This window comes from Ostrinia furnacalis, unplaced genomic scaffold (genome assembly GCF_004193835.3).
Source record: "Ostrinia furnacalis isolate ACB-3 unplaced genomic scaffold, ASM419383v2 OfSCF0657, whole genome shotgun sequence".
NCBI lineage: Eukaryota > Metazoa > Arthropoda > Insecta > Lepidoptera > Crambidae > Ostrinia > Ostrinia furnacalis.
In genome coordinates this window covers 617,295-637,130 of record NW_021130896.1, presented here as the reverse complement: position 1 = coordinate 637,130, position 19,836 = coordinate 617,295, and the positions used below count along the sequence as shown (strand labels likewise).

General features: G+C 38.7%; 2 protein-coding genes across 6 annotated transcripts; both read right to left on the bottom strand.

The window, feature by feature from the left end:
- Positions 1-1,126: 1,126 nt before the first annotated feature.
- On the bottom strand, positions 1,127-18,302 carry LOC114366660 (esterase FE4). 4 transcript variants are annotated; one of them, XM_028323597.1, is made up of 3 exons: positions 18,124-18,302; positions 1,839-3,121; positions 1,127-1,550 (listed from the first exon to the last, which is right to left on the bottom strand). In XM_028323597.1, exons 1-3 carry the CDS (start codon positions 18,298-18,300, stop codon positions 1,385-1,387), a joined length of 1,626 nt encoding a protein of 541 aa, XP_028179398.1. In that variant the 5' UTR covers positions 18,301-18,302; the 3' UTR covers positions 1,127-1,384. The 4 variants fall into 4 exon arrangements, with proteins under 4 accessions (XP_028179398.1, XP_028179397.1, XP_028179396.1 ...); XM_028323596.1 differs by lacking the exon at positions 18,124-18,302 and adding an exon at positions 11,556-12,136; XM_028323595.1 differs by lacking the exon at positions 18,124-18,302 and adding an exon at positions 6,849-7,286.
- Positions 13,931-17,498, bottom strand: LOC114366659 (esterase FE4). 2 transcript variants are annotated; one of them, XM_028323593.1, is made up of 4 exons: positions 16,877-17,498; positions 16,276-16,494; positions 14,791-16,076; positions 14,142-14,328 (listed from the first exon to the last, which is right to left on the bottom strand). In XM_028323593.1, the coding sequence occupies exons 2-4, from the start codon at positions 16,450-16,452 to the stop codon at positions 14,157-14,159; spliced, it is 1,635 nt and encodes a 544-aa protein (XP_028179394.1). In that variant the 5' UTR covers positions 16,453-16,494; positions 16,877-17,498; the 3' UTR covers positions 14,142-14,156. The 2 variants fall into 2 exon arrangements, with proteins under 2 accessions (XP_028179395.1, XP_028179394.1); XM_028323594.1 differs by having other exon boundaries at positions 13,931-14,328; positions 16,276-17,497.
- Positions 18,303-19,836: the final 1,534 nt, after the last annotated feature.

Genomic DNA, 19,836 nt, shown 5'->3' with positions numbered 1-19,836 from the left:
GGCGTCTTAAGCGATCTTTTCAAGGAAACTAGAGGACAGTTGTTTAGTGTAGAGCAGTTGTATGTATTCAGGAAAAAGTTTGAGTGTAAATAAATGACTTCAGGAAAGCCTTGAATAAAATTAAACCAATTTTGAATCTATACCTGAGTTTAATAAACTATTACTAAATAAAAAAAGGGTAAAAATTTAAATATATGTACAAGCTTTATAAATAAAAATTACCTGAGTTTAATTGAATAGAGTTTTGAACGCCTTTTCAGAATACATGTCTAATGTCATTACATGGAAATAGAATCTTGAAATATGCGTATTTATTATTATACTTACTGAGGTATTATGAAAAAACATAGCAAAAACTTATTTTGTCTTGTATGAATCGCAGCACATCAACATAAACTATGAAATCTAGCTAAGTATGGAAGTTTTCATAACAATAGAAAATATACTTTTTGGAAATAAACATAAGCAAATACGAACAAAACAACTATTACGATGTAATCAGTCGTTTATTGGTGTAAATGTTATAAAAATTATATTAACAATATGTACTGAAAAGTAAACAATATTATGTACAAAAGTAAATACTTACATACCTATACGAGAAGGTGCAATAAAATATTGTAGTATAGGTACTTAGTCTAATGTAAATAAATATTATTATGTACTCGTCTCTACTCGTACATTAAAATTCATATCACTCGTAATTAATTCGGATAAATTAAATGCAATACATTATAACAATAATATCACACACTGAAGTTGGAAGGTACCTAATGTAATTTATTAAATATCTAGTTAAAATCCTAAATCTTCATAATCGAAACATTATATGTATATTTTAAAATATTACACGCAGTGCCGTAACTAGCCTTTTATGCGTCCGGTGCGAGCTTTCAAAACTGCGCCCTTGAAAAATGCTTGGTCTGGTCATTTCTGCGCCCCTCCAGGGTCTGCGCCCTGTGCCTGGGCACCGCTGGCACCGCCCTAGTTACGGCACTGATTACACGATTGTCTCTTTAGAATAGAGATGACGGTTGAAAAATAATTTTCTTTGCCCGATGAAAATTCGGGAAAACAAATTAATCCCTGGAATTCACGGGATTCTTCAGTAGCTTTAGCTATGTCAATTTAGCTGTATTGGATCTTACTATCTTCCTTGCACATTTCGTAACCATGATACAGGTGAGGTAGAACCAAAATCGAGTTCCTAAACACGAGTTAACCTTTTAACAGTCATGACAAAAACACATTTTTCATTTTGGTCCATACGATACGACAAGCCAATAAGTTTCAAAATATGGTGGGAACTGTATTTCCACTGCCTTTAAATGCTGAACACCACAACTAAGCACACAAGTTAAGTCCTTAAGCTATGACGTTTAGATCATTTTCTTCGGTATTTGGCATAAGCATCCCTCCAGAACAGCAGCCGGTCTTGCCATATGGGGCTGATGCTGAGCTCCTTGTCTATGACCAGGGCCCGCTGGTCCTCCGTCCTCACTGCTGGCCACTTTACGGGGAGGAGGTCTGTCACAGCTGGCGTAGGGTCCCTGGAAATGACAACGTTGGGTTGGGATTAAAACATGTTTATATTATGTTTTCATAACATGGCAGTAGGTGGGCATTTATATTGTGATGAAAAAGTCGGTTTCTTTTAAAGCAACTGGAATCCACGGTATTCTTTTTGTAAAAAACCAGAGAAGTAAAACATTGAAATAGTATCTAAATATTAATAAAAATATGAAAGTCTGCTAATGCACATTTGCAAATATGAATGTAAACTTATAAAATCGTCTTTAAATTCTGATATAGCTAATGGAATAGTAACTAAAACTTACCCGTATTTAGCGAAATTTGTCCACAACGTCGTCATCACCTCGATCATTTTGTTCTCAAACATCGAGGGTAGTTGGCTGAACAGATAGAAGAGTTCGTCGGCGTGCGATGCGCCCTTCAGCTTCTTCAACGAGCTACTCGCAGACAGTTTGATAACGTTCTTCCATCCGTCATAGTCGAAGAGGTAATGATAGACGGGCTTGTCGGTCGTCTTCATGATCAAACTCGTCTCTTCTGCCGCGAAATAGTTGAAAAACGGCTCACCAGCAAACTTGGACAGCTTAGCCCTGTTATCTACGGTAATCTCATCATCTCCCAAATAAAGTTTATGGACTTCATCAGCCAATTTTTTCCGTTCATCAACAGACGGGAAGATCAAATTTTTTGGCAAAGCTACTTCAAATTTTAAATTCTTTATATCATCGTCTGTTTCCATATTCATGAATAACAACCCTTCGTCAGAATTAGACCCGATTATCAAAGGGACTTTATTGTATCTGCCTTCGGACAGAATTTTATATGGAGTTTCAGTCAAAAATGGCTCAACACCTTCAATTTTTTGCTCTACACTCGGCGTAAATAGTAGTCGCGATATCACAAGATCTCCCTCTGTTTTTGGAACTCTTGTTTCTAAAAGTTCCCTGGATGTTTTGCTCATGAAAAACTTGTATAAATCTAGAGCATTTTCAGATAAGTCAGTATACCCCACATTCTTTGCTTTACTAATAGCTGCGTCAAATGGATCGTGCTGGAATGACCAACTGGAAAGTGACGAGCCACTTTGTAATATAGCCTTGTGGAACAAGCCTTTGGACATAGGAGATAGGACATGGTAGGAGACTGATGCGCTTCCTGCGCTCTCCCCAAAAATGGTGACGTTGTCGGGATCGCCACCGAACGCTCTTATATTTTTTTGTACCCATCTCAAAGCTGCCACCTGGTCTTTCATGCCAGCATTTCCAGGCGCTTCTTTGATTCCCAAGTTGAGGAAACCTTCAACGTTAAGTCGGTAGTTGATCGTAACCAGCACTACTCCTTTACTCATTAAGTAGTCAGGGCCGTATATGCTCTTGGTGGATGATCCTTCGATAAAACCTCCACCGTGAATGAAGACCATGACTGGGAGTGGGCTAGATTGGGAGTTGTGTAAGGGTGTGTAGATGTTGAGTGTTAGGCAGTCGTCTTGGCCCACTATGCCGCCCGAGAATCCTCCTGACTGCGTGCATCGGATGTGCTCGTTTATGGCGTCTACCACTCCATCCCAGGTGGGCGCCGGTGCAGGTGCCTGAAAGAAAAGTAGAAAAAAAGGTTTTAAAATCAGTCCACAATTTGACTTAAGCTAAAATAAAACTAAACATGGCGATTGGGATGTTGAAAAACACAAACAGTTACCACTGAACTTAGTTGATAATTGTGGAATTTCCTGCTTTGTAATTATGATTTCCTAACATTATAGGTCAATATCGTATTCGTTCATTGTTGTTTTCACTACTTTGTCAGTATACCAATGCGTCGATTAATGTAAATTAAATGCGAAAAAGTATTTTTATCGCGTAAAATGAATATCAAGTTTACAACTTCATAAATACAATTATGAAGACTTTAATTATTTGTTTATACTCGTACATACCTACAGATTACCAACCTAAAGTAATTGTCAATTTAATGTTAAATGCTTTTTGATTTAGTTTTTTTGAAAATAACAGTAGTCAACTGGCGCCGTCATAATAATATTGCCTGTGCGATAAAATAGGCTCAAGGTCTCGCGTGTACCAACATAGATAAATAGGATAAATAGTACTTATGTTATCGGCCACTATACTTACTCACTGCTAGTTTTGAATACACAAGTGTAGGTTTTAAGTGTAACAGAATAATCTTTTGTGATAATTATAAAACATTTTATAAACTCCTGAAACTCATTTTTTTTTATCGTCTGGTCATACCCACCAGCCGCGGAAGTAGCTAGTGGGTTATGTGGGGCTCTCCTTACCAGAAGGTAATGGGTATGGCAAAGGTAGTGGGTAGGCCCTACCTACTAAAATCCTGACGTATTAAATAGATTGAGTTGATAATTGGAAATCAAGACCAAGTTAATAAATAGTAGATGGGTATCCAATTTCACGTCTGAGCGGGGCGAATCTGTTTGACTCCGAAGACAATGTCACGGTTTTATTAATTATAGCTTTTGCCCGCGGCTTCACCCGCGTGAAATTTCGTTTGTCACAGATCGTCATAAATTATAGCCTATATGTTATTCTGGGTTATAAACAATAATACTGTAGAGTTTCATCAAAATCCGTTCAGTAGTTTTTGTGTGAAAGAGTAACAAACATCCAGACATCCAAACTTTCGCATTTATAATATTAGTAGGAAGGAAGTAGGATGTTCTATTATCCTGCTGAGATGCTGCCATGTTTGTCGCAGTGTATGTATTGCAACTGGATGAGATTGCGATGCATTTTTTTAACCGACTTCAAAAAAGGAGGAGGTTATATGTTCGACTGTATGTATAAAATTAAATAGACTGTATTTTTTTTTCTATGTATGTTCACCGATTACTCCGTCAATTGTGGATCGATTTTCAAAATTCTTTTTTTGTTCGATAGGGTACACTTCTGAGGTGGTCCCATAGTCACCAAGTCAGGATCTGATGATGGGATCCTAGGGAAATCGAGGGCAACCCGCAAATTTTATAGGCACGTATATCGTTTTTCAAACTTTTTCTTAAGTTATTCAAGTATTTGCTCATGGAAATCATCATCTCATATTGATGAGCTGATGATAGAAGGTAAAACTCCTTAATGCTTAAGAGTTGAAAGATAATTCTTTTAATTTTATAGATAAGTATAGTTTCTAAAGTTATTCAAGTGTTTACATCAGATATTCATCATCTCATCATGATGAACTGGTCATGGTAGGTACAACTCCTTAATGCTTAGGAGTTGGAGGATAATTCTTTAAATATTATAGGTACAAATAGACCAACAGTTGTATTCTTTCATGTTTTTAAGGTGGGCTGACGGTTTAAGGTCTTTTTAGGTTTCCTATATGGTAACCTGTATTTTGTAGGGAATATTATTTTACACTAGACATGAAGAATATGGTCTCAATGTACTGCCTACCTTCAGTGGTAACATCAAGGTAATAATTCTATCTATCTATGTCAGCCTTTGGGTTCGCCTTCGAACATAGGCCTCCTCTTCAACCCTCCAACGTTTTCTGTCCCTGGCCACACGCATCCAGTTCACTCCAGCCTGCTGCCGGATATCGTCTGTCCATCGTTTAGGCGGTCTTCCCCTGCCGCGGGTGTTGTTGCGGGGTCTCCACTCCAGGGTCTTTCTGGCCCAGCGATCCTGGTTCATCCGTGCAATGTGCCCTGCCCATCTCCATTTACGGCTCTCAATCTCTTCCACCACGTCGCTGATCCTCGTCTTTTCTCTGATCCACTCGTTCGTTTTGTGATCTTGTAGGGAGACGCCAAGCATCTGTCTTTCCATTGCTCGTTGTGCGACTCGGAGACTCTCAGCAGACTTTTCTGTCAGCGTTGTGGTCTCCATCCCATACACGAAGACCGGCAGTACACACTGGTTGAACACCTTGGTCTTTAGGTGTTGAGCAATTTTCTTGGAGCGTAGAACATGGCTGTTTGCCCCGAATGCCGCCCAAGCTTGTCCGATGCGCCTTCCTACTTCCGCAACCTGATTCTCAGAATTCAGAGTGATTTTGTGGCCTAGATAGATGTAGTGGTCGACCAATTCTACAGGTAGGACGTGATTTTTCGCATTTTCAATGTTCGTCATGATTTTCGTTTTTGACAAATTCATTTTTAACCCTACTTTTGCTGATTCACGTTGTAGTTGGTCTACCATATCAATCATATCTTCAATGCTATCACTAATCAGTGCGATATCGTCGGCAAATCGCATAACCAAGGTAATAATTAGTTAACTAAAAAGCGCAACAAATAAGTAAAATGCAGGCAAACTTTACATGTTTCATAATCTTGGCACCGACTCCAGAAGTATCAATCATGGTATACCTACCTACATATATGTTACGGCTAAAGGTAGGTGTGAACATAAACTTAAGATTAGCCGGCTAAACTTAAGTTTATCTTCGACGAGGTGTTAATGTTAGTTTCTTCTATCTTTAGCCGGCTAAACTTAAGTATAACCGCAGGCCCTTGGCTAAAAATGTAGAAGGAAATGGAAAAGGAAACAATGTAATAATGTTTACTATTTTGACACGAAAACTTTATTAAAAAATAATCACTTTCATTTCACATACTTTTATGTACCTATAGGTATTCAAAATTACAATATTATTATTAATAACAAAATATTAATTACTTAAAACAATATCTACCTAATCATTAAAATAATATAATAAGGAACCATTTGGTCATTACAGAATCTTCTGTAGGTATTTAAAATTACAAAATAAAACTTCTTCAGTGTTAATTACTTAAAACAATATCTAGTCACAATTGTTAAATAATATGGAGCTATTTGTTGGAACATGATGAACTAGAATGGTATTTCGAATTACAAAGAACATTATTTATTCGGCAGCGGCATTTGCGTGTACCACATTTTGTCTTGCAATGACATCTTTGAAAGCCTTGTCCACCTGATGTTGACTGTTCATTAGCATTAATTCGAATACATTTTTAGCCGTTTCGTTTTGGCTAATGTGCACATTAGCCGGCTAAAGATGGAATATCACGACGCAAACTAACATGTTATCGAACTTTAGCTGCTTCTCGAAGATAAACTTAAGTTTAGCCGGCTAATCTTAAGTTTATGTTCACACCTACCTTTAGCCGTAACATATATATTAATTCGTCCTAATAAATAAGTAGGTAATTAGTAATTATTTTTCTACTTTTTAGTGTAGGTTTTTTGGAGTCGGTTTTTTTTATTAAAAAATTTTGTATTATACAGTTAGGAAGTCGAGTACAATAATAATTATTATTGCAGTGTTCTTATTCAAAATATTTAACTTAGTACCTGAAACCTATCCTGGTTGACGGCATAAGGCACGCCGGAGTACTGAGCGTAAGAGCCGTCGGGAGAGACGGAGCCGCGCAGCCAGCCGCCGCTCACGCGCACCGGCGGCGTCGGCTGCCGCACCAGCCGCGCCGCCCACAGCGACCATAACACCACCCATTTACCACTCGCGCGCATCACATTAATATCTATCTACCCACCAAAATGATTAGTCCACTATTCTTAACTAAAAAACCGGGAGCAAGACACGCAAAGAACGGATCCCTCAATATAACTTGTAACTAAAACTGCAAAGGGTATAGGGAAAAGACGCATCAAAATGAAATTACATTTCGATTGTGCCTTCTGCAAGTCCACGGGTCAACTGTATATGACTGGCGAATGAATAATAAGCGCATGACCGACGGTTTTGCAAGCGCCTAATTAGGTACAAGTGGCCATGCCCGAACGTATCATTATAATCTTGCAGGTTAACACGGTGATAACACACTATGGTAGTGCAGGTCGGTTATCAGTCGGTTATTACAGAGGGGGGAGCCGGAATTACTATAATCTTTACTATTATAAATACAAAAGTAACTCAGATCTGTCAGTTTGTAACATTTTGTTGACGCCTCAACCAATCAAAATTGGTTCAGCAGAACATATACAAATAGAGTTAGACATTCATTCGAACTAGTAGATGAACTTTACTTGTTCGGGTGAACATTTGTACAAAAATTATTTTTTAAATATATATTAGCAATTTGTATAAACAATTACTAATCATTCCGTTAAGTAACCCCATGTGGTAAGCTAAATATGCTTGAGTTAGGAGTGGGTTCATCACTTGTCGAACGCGGCGGGATTCGAACCCACGTTCCTCGGATCAATAGGGCTTCAAAGACAGTTTGACCATTCGAATATAGATTTTTCCTATGCGATCGACATTGAAATTGAAATCATAATACAAATAATGAGTCATGTTAGTATACAAGAGTTCAAAGTATAATTTTAATTATTGTGTCAATTGTCATACCTCAGAACCATTATATTATGCTAAAGTAATTGCCTGTGTGCAACCATTTCAAGCCTAAATCACCAATCCAATCTTAATTAATTTTGACATAGAGGTAGCTTGAGGAGGACAGGCTTAATTTTGTTGCGAAAATATTTTTTGAAGGTGGTGGGCCGTGGGTGGGATAGTAAGGAATAATCAGTTTCAAGACAAGCCCTGGCGGTCTTGATGTACGCTGAGCGGGTGCCTTTTTGTCAGAGGGGCACAAGCAGTTAATTGTCCACTTGTTTATTTCTCTCTGTTTTAATCTATGTCTTACCTGCTTGTATACCTTTCTTGCAAATAAAAAAGTTTTCTATTCTATTCTATTCTATTCTATTCTATTTCTTATCTTCACGATATGAAAGCATTTTGATTTATGCCTTTAATACCTATGCTACATAGTAAAAATATAGTGTTTATTAACGAGTACTCGCGTGCGAAGCCGCGGGTTAATGCTAGTTTTGATTAGCATTACAACCGTTATTAAGATTAATATTGTTGTGAGACAAACCAATAAGTATTGGCTTTTGGAACGTATCCTAAAGAAGTCAGAGGTGGAATTTGGACTTGAATGATGTAATTGAAACTAAACTTTTTATCACAGTTATTTATCATTGATAATGTTCAATGTTACTGAGCACGTTACTATTGTAATGGTTTATTTTACATACTATAAACTTTCATGACATAAGTCTTTTTCAGTTATATTTTCAAGACTAAAGCAGCTTAAGAATGTCCTTCTCAAAGGTTCTGCTACATGAAAATTTATCAAAGTTGGTTAAGTAATTTAGGCGTGTATGTAAAAGGTAGACAGTTACTTTCGCATTTATACATATAGGTAATTAATAGTTTGGATGACGAAGTAACTACAGTTTCAGGGTTGAAAGAACGAAGTAAACTGCATTGAATAAGTTTTAGAGAGAGAAAAACTGCTGTACTCTGTCCAGTGCAGTTTTTCAGGGAAACAATATAATTAATATTTACAGGTAATACTGATAAATGTAATTACTAATTACCAGTACATATAGGACACAAGCACAATTGACTACACGCCCTTCACAAACTATAATTCTGCAATAAACTGGAATTATACATATCATACACAATGAAGTTAATTTATCTATGCTCGCATTAAACTCGTTATTGTGTAAATGTGATAAAAACATAAAGATAGGGACACCTATAGATACTAAAGAACAGATTAGTAGAACTTATAGGTACATAAACATTACAGCTAGGTACCTATTTACTAGAGATGAAACGGATAGTTGTTTGGCCGGATACCGGATACCGGATATCCGGCCAGCTGCTAGGCCGGATAGCCGGATATCCGGCGGCCGGATAGTTGGCCCATTGTCTCGTTTCATGTCGTGACGAGTTTAGCGCCGCACAGGTGCTTCGAACGCGATCAGTGGGTCTATTAGTAGACTAGACTAGTCACATTTTTCAAAAATCGAATCTGTCCGAATAGAATGTCAGATTTTGCCACTTGTCTAGGGGGCAGATCAATTCGAGCGATTTCGGTCGCCATCGTGAGTGTGTGATTGAATAGCGAAAATTAAATTAGTTTACTTGCTGCGTAATCTGACTGAACAGCATGCATCATGTCATCAAACCATCAGTGAAAAAAAAGATCGCCTTTTTTATTTGGCAATATTTCGACATTAACAGATATAATTATTTACTACAGGGTGGCCCAAAAGAAAATTCACTTTTGAAAATTCACTGAAACGAAAACTGTACATTTTTGTAGAACTTTAACTTTTGCAATTTAAAGGAAATTTAGTGCAATTTATTTTAAAATTTACTTCCTTTTATAAATTTTATCGTACATGTGANGCAAGCTGTAGCGAACAACGAAAATAAGCATAAGATTTAATTTTTAACTTAAGTCAATGGGGATGTTGCCTGGGTCAAAAAGCAAGAGTTTTAATTAGTCCGTCAGTTAACTTATCAAAAAATTCTCTACTTGTATTTTTCACTTTTTCAAACTAATGAAAATTTAAAGAGATAAAGCGCCCCAAAGTTCATAAGAAGAGGCCCGTGACGTCAACGCTTGCTTAAAAATGCCGCACGTTGTGACGTCGTGCGCAACTTCAACGCACCATAACTATGTAATTATTTGTTAGATTGACAAATAAAATTATACGTGTCCAATATTTTTTGATATTAAACATTACGGACTAAAAAAATTTTTTTAGGCAACTAGCCTATTACAGCGATTGTGACTTCGTCAGTCAAAAAGAAATAAAAAGCCTAACAACAAAACAATTGGCACAAGTTGAATATCGCTAAATAGCGAGTTTTAATAACTCTTTTATAATGCGACCAACTAGGGACTGGAAATCGCTGCCTGCTCCTGTCTTTTCCGAACACTATAGTTATAAAAAAAGTTGGTGTAATCCAAAATCGCTGAAAACCAACACTTGCGCTGCCCAATATTTTGCGGGTACGTGCAAAAATGTCCCCGTTTTACCCGCATTACTCACGTTATCTACCTGGCTAATGTGTCCCTATAAATATTACAATATGATAACTGCGGCTACTTCGGCCCATCGTGAAAGTTATGCGTCGGGTCGAGTGGACCCCAATGCCTTTGGAGGGTTGGGTCAGAATTGCATAGTTTTAAAGGAAAGTTAGCTTATCTGAAGGGACAGTATAGGAGGTTATACGCTGTTGATGTTAAATGTAACCAGTGTCTAACGCTGATGTTCCATAATAATAACACCATAGAATAAGATTACGCTTACTGTGACACTAATTTTATTTCAGGGTAGGCAGNAAATTAAACACGTAAAAAAGTTCATTTTCCTGTGAAATTGGAGGCGTCTGACGCAACCTGCTCCCGTGACGCTTGGCCGGCAACTGACAGGTCGAGACACGTTCGCGCTTATTCGTAGGCACAAAATGCGTTGGAATTAGCGTGGTAAGTCAAATAGGTTCTATGTAATTACGCTGTTAGTATTTACCCCTGTTAAAACCAGCCCCAGTCTCCCCTACTTATGTTATCGGCCATTATACTCACATTACTCACTGCTAGTTTTGAATACACAAGTGTAGGTTTTAAGTGTAACAGAATAATCTTGCGATAATTAGGTAAAACATTTTATAAACTCCTGAAACTATTTAATAATTTTTTTTTATCGTCTGGTCATACCTACCAGACGCGGAAAACGGGACTATTCCCACCTCTCGTTACCACCACTACAACTCCTGTGTAGCCAGGATCTACAGCTTGACCGCCATAAAAACCCAACCAATGAAGGAACCACCAGCCGCGGAAGTAGCTAGTGGGTTATGTGGGGCAGTGGGGCTCTCCTTACCAGAAGGTAATGAGTATGGCAAAGGTAATGGGTAGGCCCTACCTACTAAAATCATGACGTATTAAATAGATTGAGTTGGCAATTTTATTGGAAATCAAGACCATGTTAATAAATTAAAGGTATCCAATTTCACGTCTGAGTGAGCGGGGCGAATCTGTAAGACAATGTCACGGTTTTATTAATTATGCTCTCTCATGCTGAGATGCTGCCATGTATGCCGCAGTGTATGTGTTAACACTGGATGAGATTCAGATACATTTTGAAGCCGATTCAACTCAATGAGTTGGACTCATGCTCCTACACAACTATTGCAGTAGTGCGACTTCAAAATATTTGGATTAATACCTGAAACCTATCCTGGTTGACGGCATAAGGCACGCCGGAGTACTGTGCGTAAGAGCCATCAGCAGAGACGGAGCCGCGCAGCCAGCCGCCGCTAACGGGCACCGGCGGCGTCGGCTGCCGCACCAGCCGCGCCGCCCACAGCGACCATAGCACCACCCACTTGCCACTCGCGCGCATCACAATAATATCTTTCTACCCACCAAAATGATTAGTCCACTATTCTTAACTAAAAAAAACCGGGAGCAAGACACGCAAAGAACGGATCCCTCAATATAACTTGTAACTAAAACTGCAAAGGGTATAGGGAAAAGACGCGTCAAAATGAAATTACATTTCGATTGTGCCTTCTGCAAGTCCACGGGTCAACTGTATATGACTGGCGAATGAATAATAAGCGCATGCATGACCGACGGTTTTGCAAGCGCCTAATTAGGTATAACTGGCCATGCCCGAACGTATCATTATAATCTCGCAGGTTAACACGGTGATAACACACTATGATAGTGCTGGTCGGTTATCAGCTAAAGAGGGGGAGCCGGAATTACTATAATCTTTACTAATATAAATACAAAAGTAACTCAGATCTGTCAGTTTGTAACATTTTGTTGACGCCTCAACCAATCAAAATTGGTTCAGCAGAAAATATACAAGTAGAGTTAGACATTCATTCGAACTAGTAGATGATATAATAAGTTCATCTTTGGTTCGGGTGAACTTTTTTAAGACATTATACAAACAATTTTTTTAAAAGATAATTATTATATGTATAAGCAATTTGTACAAAAAAATTCCGTTAAGTAATCCCTCGTGGTAAGCTAAATATGTCTGCTTGAGTTAGGCGTGGGTTCATCACTTGTCGAACACAGCGGGATTCGAACCCGTGTTCCTCGGATCACTGGGGCTTCAAAGACAGTTTGACCTATGAGATTTTTCCTATGCGGTCGACATTGAAATTGAAATCATAATACAAATATTAAGTCGTGTTAGTATACAAGAGTTCAAAGTATAATTTTAATTATTGTGTCAATTGTCATACCTCAGAACCATTATATTATGCTAAAGTAATTGCCTGTCGGCAACCATTTCAAGCCTAAATCACCAAACCAATCTTAATTAATTTTGACATAGAGGTAGCTTGAGGAGGACAAAAATAAAAATTGCGAAAATATTTTTTGAAGGTGGTGGGCCGTGGGTGGGATAGTAAGGAATAAGTCATTTCTTCTCTTCACGATATGAAAGCATTTTGATTTATGCCTTTAATACCTATGCTACGTGCGAAGCCGCGGGCTAGTGCTAGTTTTGATTAGCATTACAACCGTTATTAAGATTAATGATTGTTGTGAGACAAACCAATATTGGCTTTTGGAATGTATTCTAAAGCATTCAGACGTGGAATTTGGACTTGAATGATGTAATTGAAAGTTTAAACTTTTTATCACAGTTATTCATTCATCATTGATAAAATATTCAATTTTAATAAGCACGTTGCTATTGTAATGGTTAATTTTGCATATTGTAAACTTTCACGTCATATTGTACTTTTTCAGTTATATTTTCAAGACTTAAAGCAGCCTAAGAAAGTCCTTCTAAAAGGTTCTGCTACATCAAAATTCATCAAAGTTGGTTCAGTCATTTAGGCGTGTATGTAAAAGGTAGACAGTTACTTTCGCATTTATATAATTAGTTTGGATGACGAAGTAACTACAGTTTCAGGGTTGAAAGAACGAAGTAAACTGCACTGAAAAAGTTTCAGAGAGAGAAAAACTGCTGTACTCTGTCCAGTGCAGTTTTTCAGGGAAACAATATAATTTATATTTACAGGTAATACTGATAAATGTAATTACTAATTACCAGTACATATAGGACACAAGCACAATTGACTAGACGCCCTTCACAAACTACAATTCTGCGATAAACTGGAATTATACATATCATACACAATAAAGTTAATTTATCTATGCTCGCATTAAACTCTTTATTGTCTGTGTAAACAATGTGATAAAAACATAAAAATAGGGACACCTATAGATACTAAAGAACAGATTAGTAGAACTTATACATAAACATTACAGGCAGGTACCTATTTACTTCTTAGTTTGCTTGTTACTTCTGCTTTCAGACTGAACCGACTAAAACTTCTGAAAGGGCTCAATCTGACTGATTTACGTAATCGTATTGGTTTTTCGGACAATGACTTGATTAAGGTTTTTAGATAAGTAATTAAATTATGAGAACAAAGAAAACAATAAAAATATTTATTGAGTACATTCAAGCATATTTCACAGCAGTACGTCTGTTAAAAACGCTCAGTATATTCTCCTTATAATAATAGCAATAAAAAATTGGTGACATATGTAGGTGAGACTGCAGTGAGTTGTAACCATCAGAGAAGAGCTTTGTGACATTTTCGATTTTTTGGAACTTATTAACTAGCTCGTAACAATGGGCGTTTTTAGTTCAAGTCTCGAGCTACCAAATGCGCGAGCTCTGATGGTTAAAGGTTGCCAAAAATCGACAATGTCACAACACAACTCTCCTCTGTTACAACTCTCCACGGTCTCCCCTACCCATGTAATCTTTTCAATTTTTATCAACACCTTGTCACGACAGTTTTCTGTATTTGGAGTAGATGTCTCTCCAGAACAGCAGGCTGTGGTTGTACCACATTGGCCCCATGGAGAAGGTCCTGTCGATGTGGTAGCTCTGCTGGTGCTCCGGGGTGACCGGCAGCCAGCGCTCCGGGATGAGATCCGTGGGTTCAGGCGTCGGGTCCCTAGAATCATTTCAATGCAATTATTTTTATTTAAACGAAAAAAAGCAAGATGAGAAGTTTACGACAAGTTTTTCAAAATACTAAAAAAGTATGAGTAAATACTAGGTTTTCGATCATCATCGATGGTAATATGAATGCCCTAAAATTCTGCTAAATGACAATATCGTATAACAAGAGTAGATACTAAATAACAAGACAAAAACATTCAGAAAATATTCTTACTATCGACATTTTATGTAAATAACTATGTATTATTATTTATTCTTGTCTTGACGTAAGCGTCGTAAGTAATATGTGTACCTACCTACACCTACACACATATTACATGTAACAAGAACACACATTTTACCTAACACAAGTATAAGGAGGCTCTATATTAACGGAGTATGACATGGCAGAGAGACTTGTGTTTAAAAAAATATACATGTTTAAAGAGTATTGATTCTAAAATATCAAACTCACCCATATCTCGCAAAGTTAGCCCATAATGTTGTCATTTTGTCAATCATTTCTGTTTCGAAAAATATTGGCATGAAAATGATTTGATACACGTAGAACAGATCGTCGCTGTGGGATGCGCCGGCGGCGGCGCGCAGCTCGGGGCCGCATATAAAGCGCTTGATGATGTTGCGGCCGCCGTCGTAACCAAACAAGTACGAGTACACCGGCTGCTTGCTGGCTCTCATCAACAAATCCGTCTCCTCCAACACTGGGTAGCTAATAAACGGATCTCCAAAATAATAAATCAATTTAGTCTTGTTAATCGACGATAGTTCCTCGTCTCCCACGTAAAGCTTTTTCACTTCATCTGCAAACTCCCGCCGAGCCAGTGCCGACGGGAAAGCCAAATTTTCAGGCAAATTCTTTTCAGTGTCCAACGAATCTAGAGTCTCGTTCAACTCGGCGCCGATCATCATTATTCCTTCCGCGTTGGTCGTGCCGATCATGATCGACACGTTGTTGACCTCTCCCCTGGTCAGCAGGTTGTACGGCAGCTCCGTCAGGAACGGCTCCTCTCCTCCTTTGTGTGTTTCGACACACGGCGAAAACTGAACTAAGTGAAAAATAGTTAGACCTTCCTCTTGTGGAATTCTTGTGATTAGCTCTGCATCGGTTTTATTCATATAAAAATTGTAGAGCTCATAGGGGTTTTTGCTGTTGAAACCCATAAACTTAGCCGCTTTGCTTGCCACCTCCAAGGGGTCGAGCCGGAGGCCCCAGTCGGCAATAGAAGAGCCGCTCTGAATTATGGCTCTGTGGAACAAACCATTTGACATCGGCGACAGGACGTGCAAGGCCGCGGCGGTGGCGCCCGCGCTCATGCCGTTGATGGTGACGCTGTCGGGGTCGCCGCCGAAGGCCCGTATGTTCACCTGGATCCATTTTAAGGCTGCCACCTGATCCTTCATGCCGGCATTACCCGGTGCTTCTGGAATACCCAAACATAAGAACCCATGTATGTACAGTCTGTAGTTCATAACGACGAGTATTAAGTCTTTTCTGACTATGAATTCAGGGCCGAAAGTTCCTCGTGACGCAGAGTTTTCGAAATATCCTCCACCGTGTATGTGTACGAGGACTGGTAATTTGCTGTCTGGTGCCACGTTCAGGGGCGTGAAGACGTTGAGCGACAAGCAGTCCTCCTGCCCGATAGGGTAATGTATTCTGCGGCCGAGTGTCTGGTGGCATGTGGGATATTCCTCGATCGCTTCAAATGTTCCTGTCCAATTTCTCGCAGGTCCTGGTGCCTGGAATAATAAGTTAATATTTAACTCTGTCCAAATTGTTATTCTGACGATATAATAGAACATGCCATATAAATAATAGATGATAGAGCGGTGCTCTTAAAAAACCAATAGTACCAGACTAAAAGTAAAATTTCGTTTTTGATGTTAACATCCTATTCCATTATAAACTACCAATAATAAATAATAGAGCTCGTCTCACCTGAAACCTCTTCACTACAGAGGCGTAGGGAATGTGGAGGTATTCCACGTGCGAGCCGTCAGGAGAGACGGAGCCGCGCAGCCAGCCGCTGCTCACGCGCACCGGCAGCGTCGGCTGCCGCACCAGCCGCGCCGCCCACAGCGACCATAGCACCACCCACTTGGCACTCACACCCATCGCTTGCGCAGGGAAACCTCAGATAATTTATGAGTATCTTATCTGAAATGTCAATTTGTCCAAATAAAAGTTTAGTTTTTGAAGAACAGCTCAAACTAATTCTTAGACTCAAGTGAATGCAGTCATTTTCCAGAATCAGTTATACACCTCATACAGTATAAAAAAATAAAATAAAGGCGTCCTTCGTCGTTAGCGAAATCCCAAGTAATTTTTAATTTGACTGCCACCAATGTAATGACTGTTCAAAGGGCGAAGATAGTCACATTGTGAGGGTCAATGGTGGTGTTCATCTGACCTTAATTAATCGTTGTAGCCACAAAAAAAAATTCTTTGAAACGAAAAAAAAAACATTCAACCAGGACTCTATTAATCATAAAGATATTTTGCAGCTTCAACCACGATAAATATTGAAAACTATACTCACCTAACAATTCAGTCCAACCCACCACATGTTTTTACTAGTTACATGAAAGCACTGCTAGCCAAGAAATACCATTTCTTATGAAAAACAAAATATTCTGGCTCCCATTCACGTAGTTTATGGTTTTTACCCGTTTTTTACGCTAAATATCTGACGTTTGTGTAAAAAATAAGAAAAAAATTTGAATTACTTTGCAAGTTTTAGTCGGTTCACGGTCATGAAATGCGGTTTAAAAAAACTTCACCTATCTTTCAATGAAATCCTTATGGGCATTCAGTATCAAATGTAGGTAGTACGAGTTTATGAATTACACTGAGTCTCTAGAATAGCTTGTTGATTGTGATTGATCTAAATATAAAAGACCCAATACAAGATGATCTAAGTTTGAGTGTAAATTGAGGTTTCCTCGCTAGTTTCACCATTTCTTTTGTTTTTCCTACTTTTTTGGTTCATTAAAATTGTCATAACCATTTTTAACTAGGTAGCTTGCCCACGTGGTTTTCCTTTCAAGATTTTTTTTTATCGCGTACTTGTGTTAAACAGCGCCATCTATCAATTCTTTTGTAAATAAATATGATTCATCAATGCTCAATGGCTTGTTTCAGCGAATAGCAATTAGTTCATGTTATCTTTAATGGATGTCGTTATTCTCTAAAATACTTGTAGCTGTGTCGCTTAATTAAAATACAAAAAAAAACAAGTTAAGTAATACCTACCCATTAAACTTTAACCTCAATTTTTCTGGGTCAAACAACTACACAAAAGATTATAAGTCATAATCTAGACATGATGTCAAAATATTCCATAGGTACTAAAGCCTGGTCCGTGAGCACGTAGAATTTTGTCCAATGACCCCTAGCTACCCATCCTTATCGTTCGCGCTTAATTATATTGCTGTCATTGGACAAAATTCTACGTGCTCACGGACCAGGCTTTAGTAATTATTTATTACCTACTTGTTCGAGTTTAATTGTTGTGGAAAATTCTGTAAAATATTTGCTAGCAAGTTTTCGTTTGTTTCAAAATTCTTCAGTACTCCAGACTATTCCTTCCTTACCTACATTGCCACTGGGTATAATAAAATTTGATGTAAAAATAATTTATTTAAGGCGACAATAATAGCCCATTGGTGTCAGTGTTCGATTCGACCTCGGTAGTTTGAACCTCGTTCTCTCCCGTTCGTCCTTCTTCTGGACTAATATATTTGGGGTTACCGGGACTATTAGTGTTTTAAAAAACTGCTGTCATACCTGAAACCTGTCTTGTACAGTAGCGTACGGCACACCGGAGTACTGTGCGTAAGAGCCGTTGGGAGAGACGGAGCCGCGCAGCCAGCCACCGCTCACGCGCACCGGCGGCGTCGGCTGCCGCACCAGCCGCGCCGCCCACAGCGCCCACAGCACCACCCACTTGCTACGAGCGCGCATAACGGCCTGTGAAAGCGAACGTAGGAACTCAGCATTCATTGTTGAGTCTTTATTGCAGAAGCACGCTCCCTCTAATCAGAGGCAAAATAGGGTTTTGCCCGCGCTTGCTAGATGGTTTAGGGGTTTAACATTCGGCGACACAGCGACCATAACACCACCTACTTGCCACGAGTGCGCATAACGGCCTCTGAAAGCGAACGTAGGAACTCAGCATTCATCATTGAGTCTCCATTTCACACGATCCCCTCAAATCAGAGGCAAGATAAGGGTTAGCCCTCGCTCGGTAGATGGTTTGAGGTGGTCTGACATTCTAGCGACGAGCCACCACCTACTAGTGACGAGCGTGCATGACAGCCTTTGAAAGGGAATATACGCTCCTTAGGAGACAAAACTATACCAGATTTGTACAGAATTTGACAATATCATTACTGAGTCTCTATCGCAGAAACACGATCCCCTGTATTCAGAGCCAAGATAAGGGTCTTGCCCTCGGTCGCTAAATGGTTTGGGGTGGTCTAACATTGCGCGACACAGCAACCATAGCACCACCTACTTGCCACTTGCGTGCATGACGGCCTCTGAAAGGGAATATACCCTCCTTAGGAGACAAAACTATACCAGATTTGTATAGAATTCGTCAACATTGAGTCTCCATTGCAGAAGCACGGACCCCTCTAATCAGAGGCAAGATAGGGTTTTGCCCTCGCTCGCTAGATGGTTTGAGGTGGTCTAGCATTTATCGTCACAGCGATCGCAGCATAAGGTTCTTTTTTCCATGGTGTGGGTTTTGAAACCACTATAACCAAGTCTTTCTTTACATACTTCGCTCACGTTATATTCTGAAAACTCTGTTTTCAGAATAGTTAATCGACTTCGCAAAATGAGATTCTCTTCACTTTGGATTGCTTGAAGTTTTGTAGCTTTAAAATCAATTAAAAAGTTAGAGTTCACGAACTAGTGACATTATTCATAAGAAAAAGACGTTTGACTGGTCATAAAATTGAATAGTTGTGCCCTATTATTAATTAGTAGCCCTTTTCCGAGCCCTTAATACATATCCCAAATACAGTTTGCCTTATCACGACCTCGGGATCGGGAAAACATATCGGCTGAAGCTGAGCTGATGTGGCTGAAGAAAAACCACTTTTGTTTAGATAATTTTATAATCTTCCAAAATCTCACCTGTTTTAATTTTCCTTTAGAACCTTAATTCCTCATTAGCACTCTATTGTGAACCTGGCACCAAGCTAGTTCCTATTCTACTTACTGACATGTTATAAACAATTAATCAAACATATTTTATAAACAAATACCTAGTCTATTCAACTCGCGTATCTGCGCTAATTCGTCGTACACACTTTATGTGTGTTTAATATTTATGTAGGTACAATCTACGTATTCATGACTAATCTCTTTCTATTTATCAAAGACCTCCCATTTATATGGAAATGCGTTCATTTCATATAATTATAGTCTCATAATAAAACATGTCAATCTCATTTTCATAATGCTTTTTTCCTTCTGACTACGAGATAA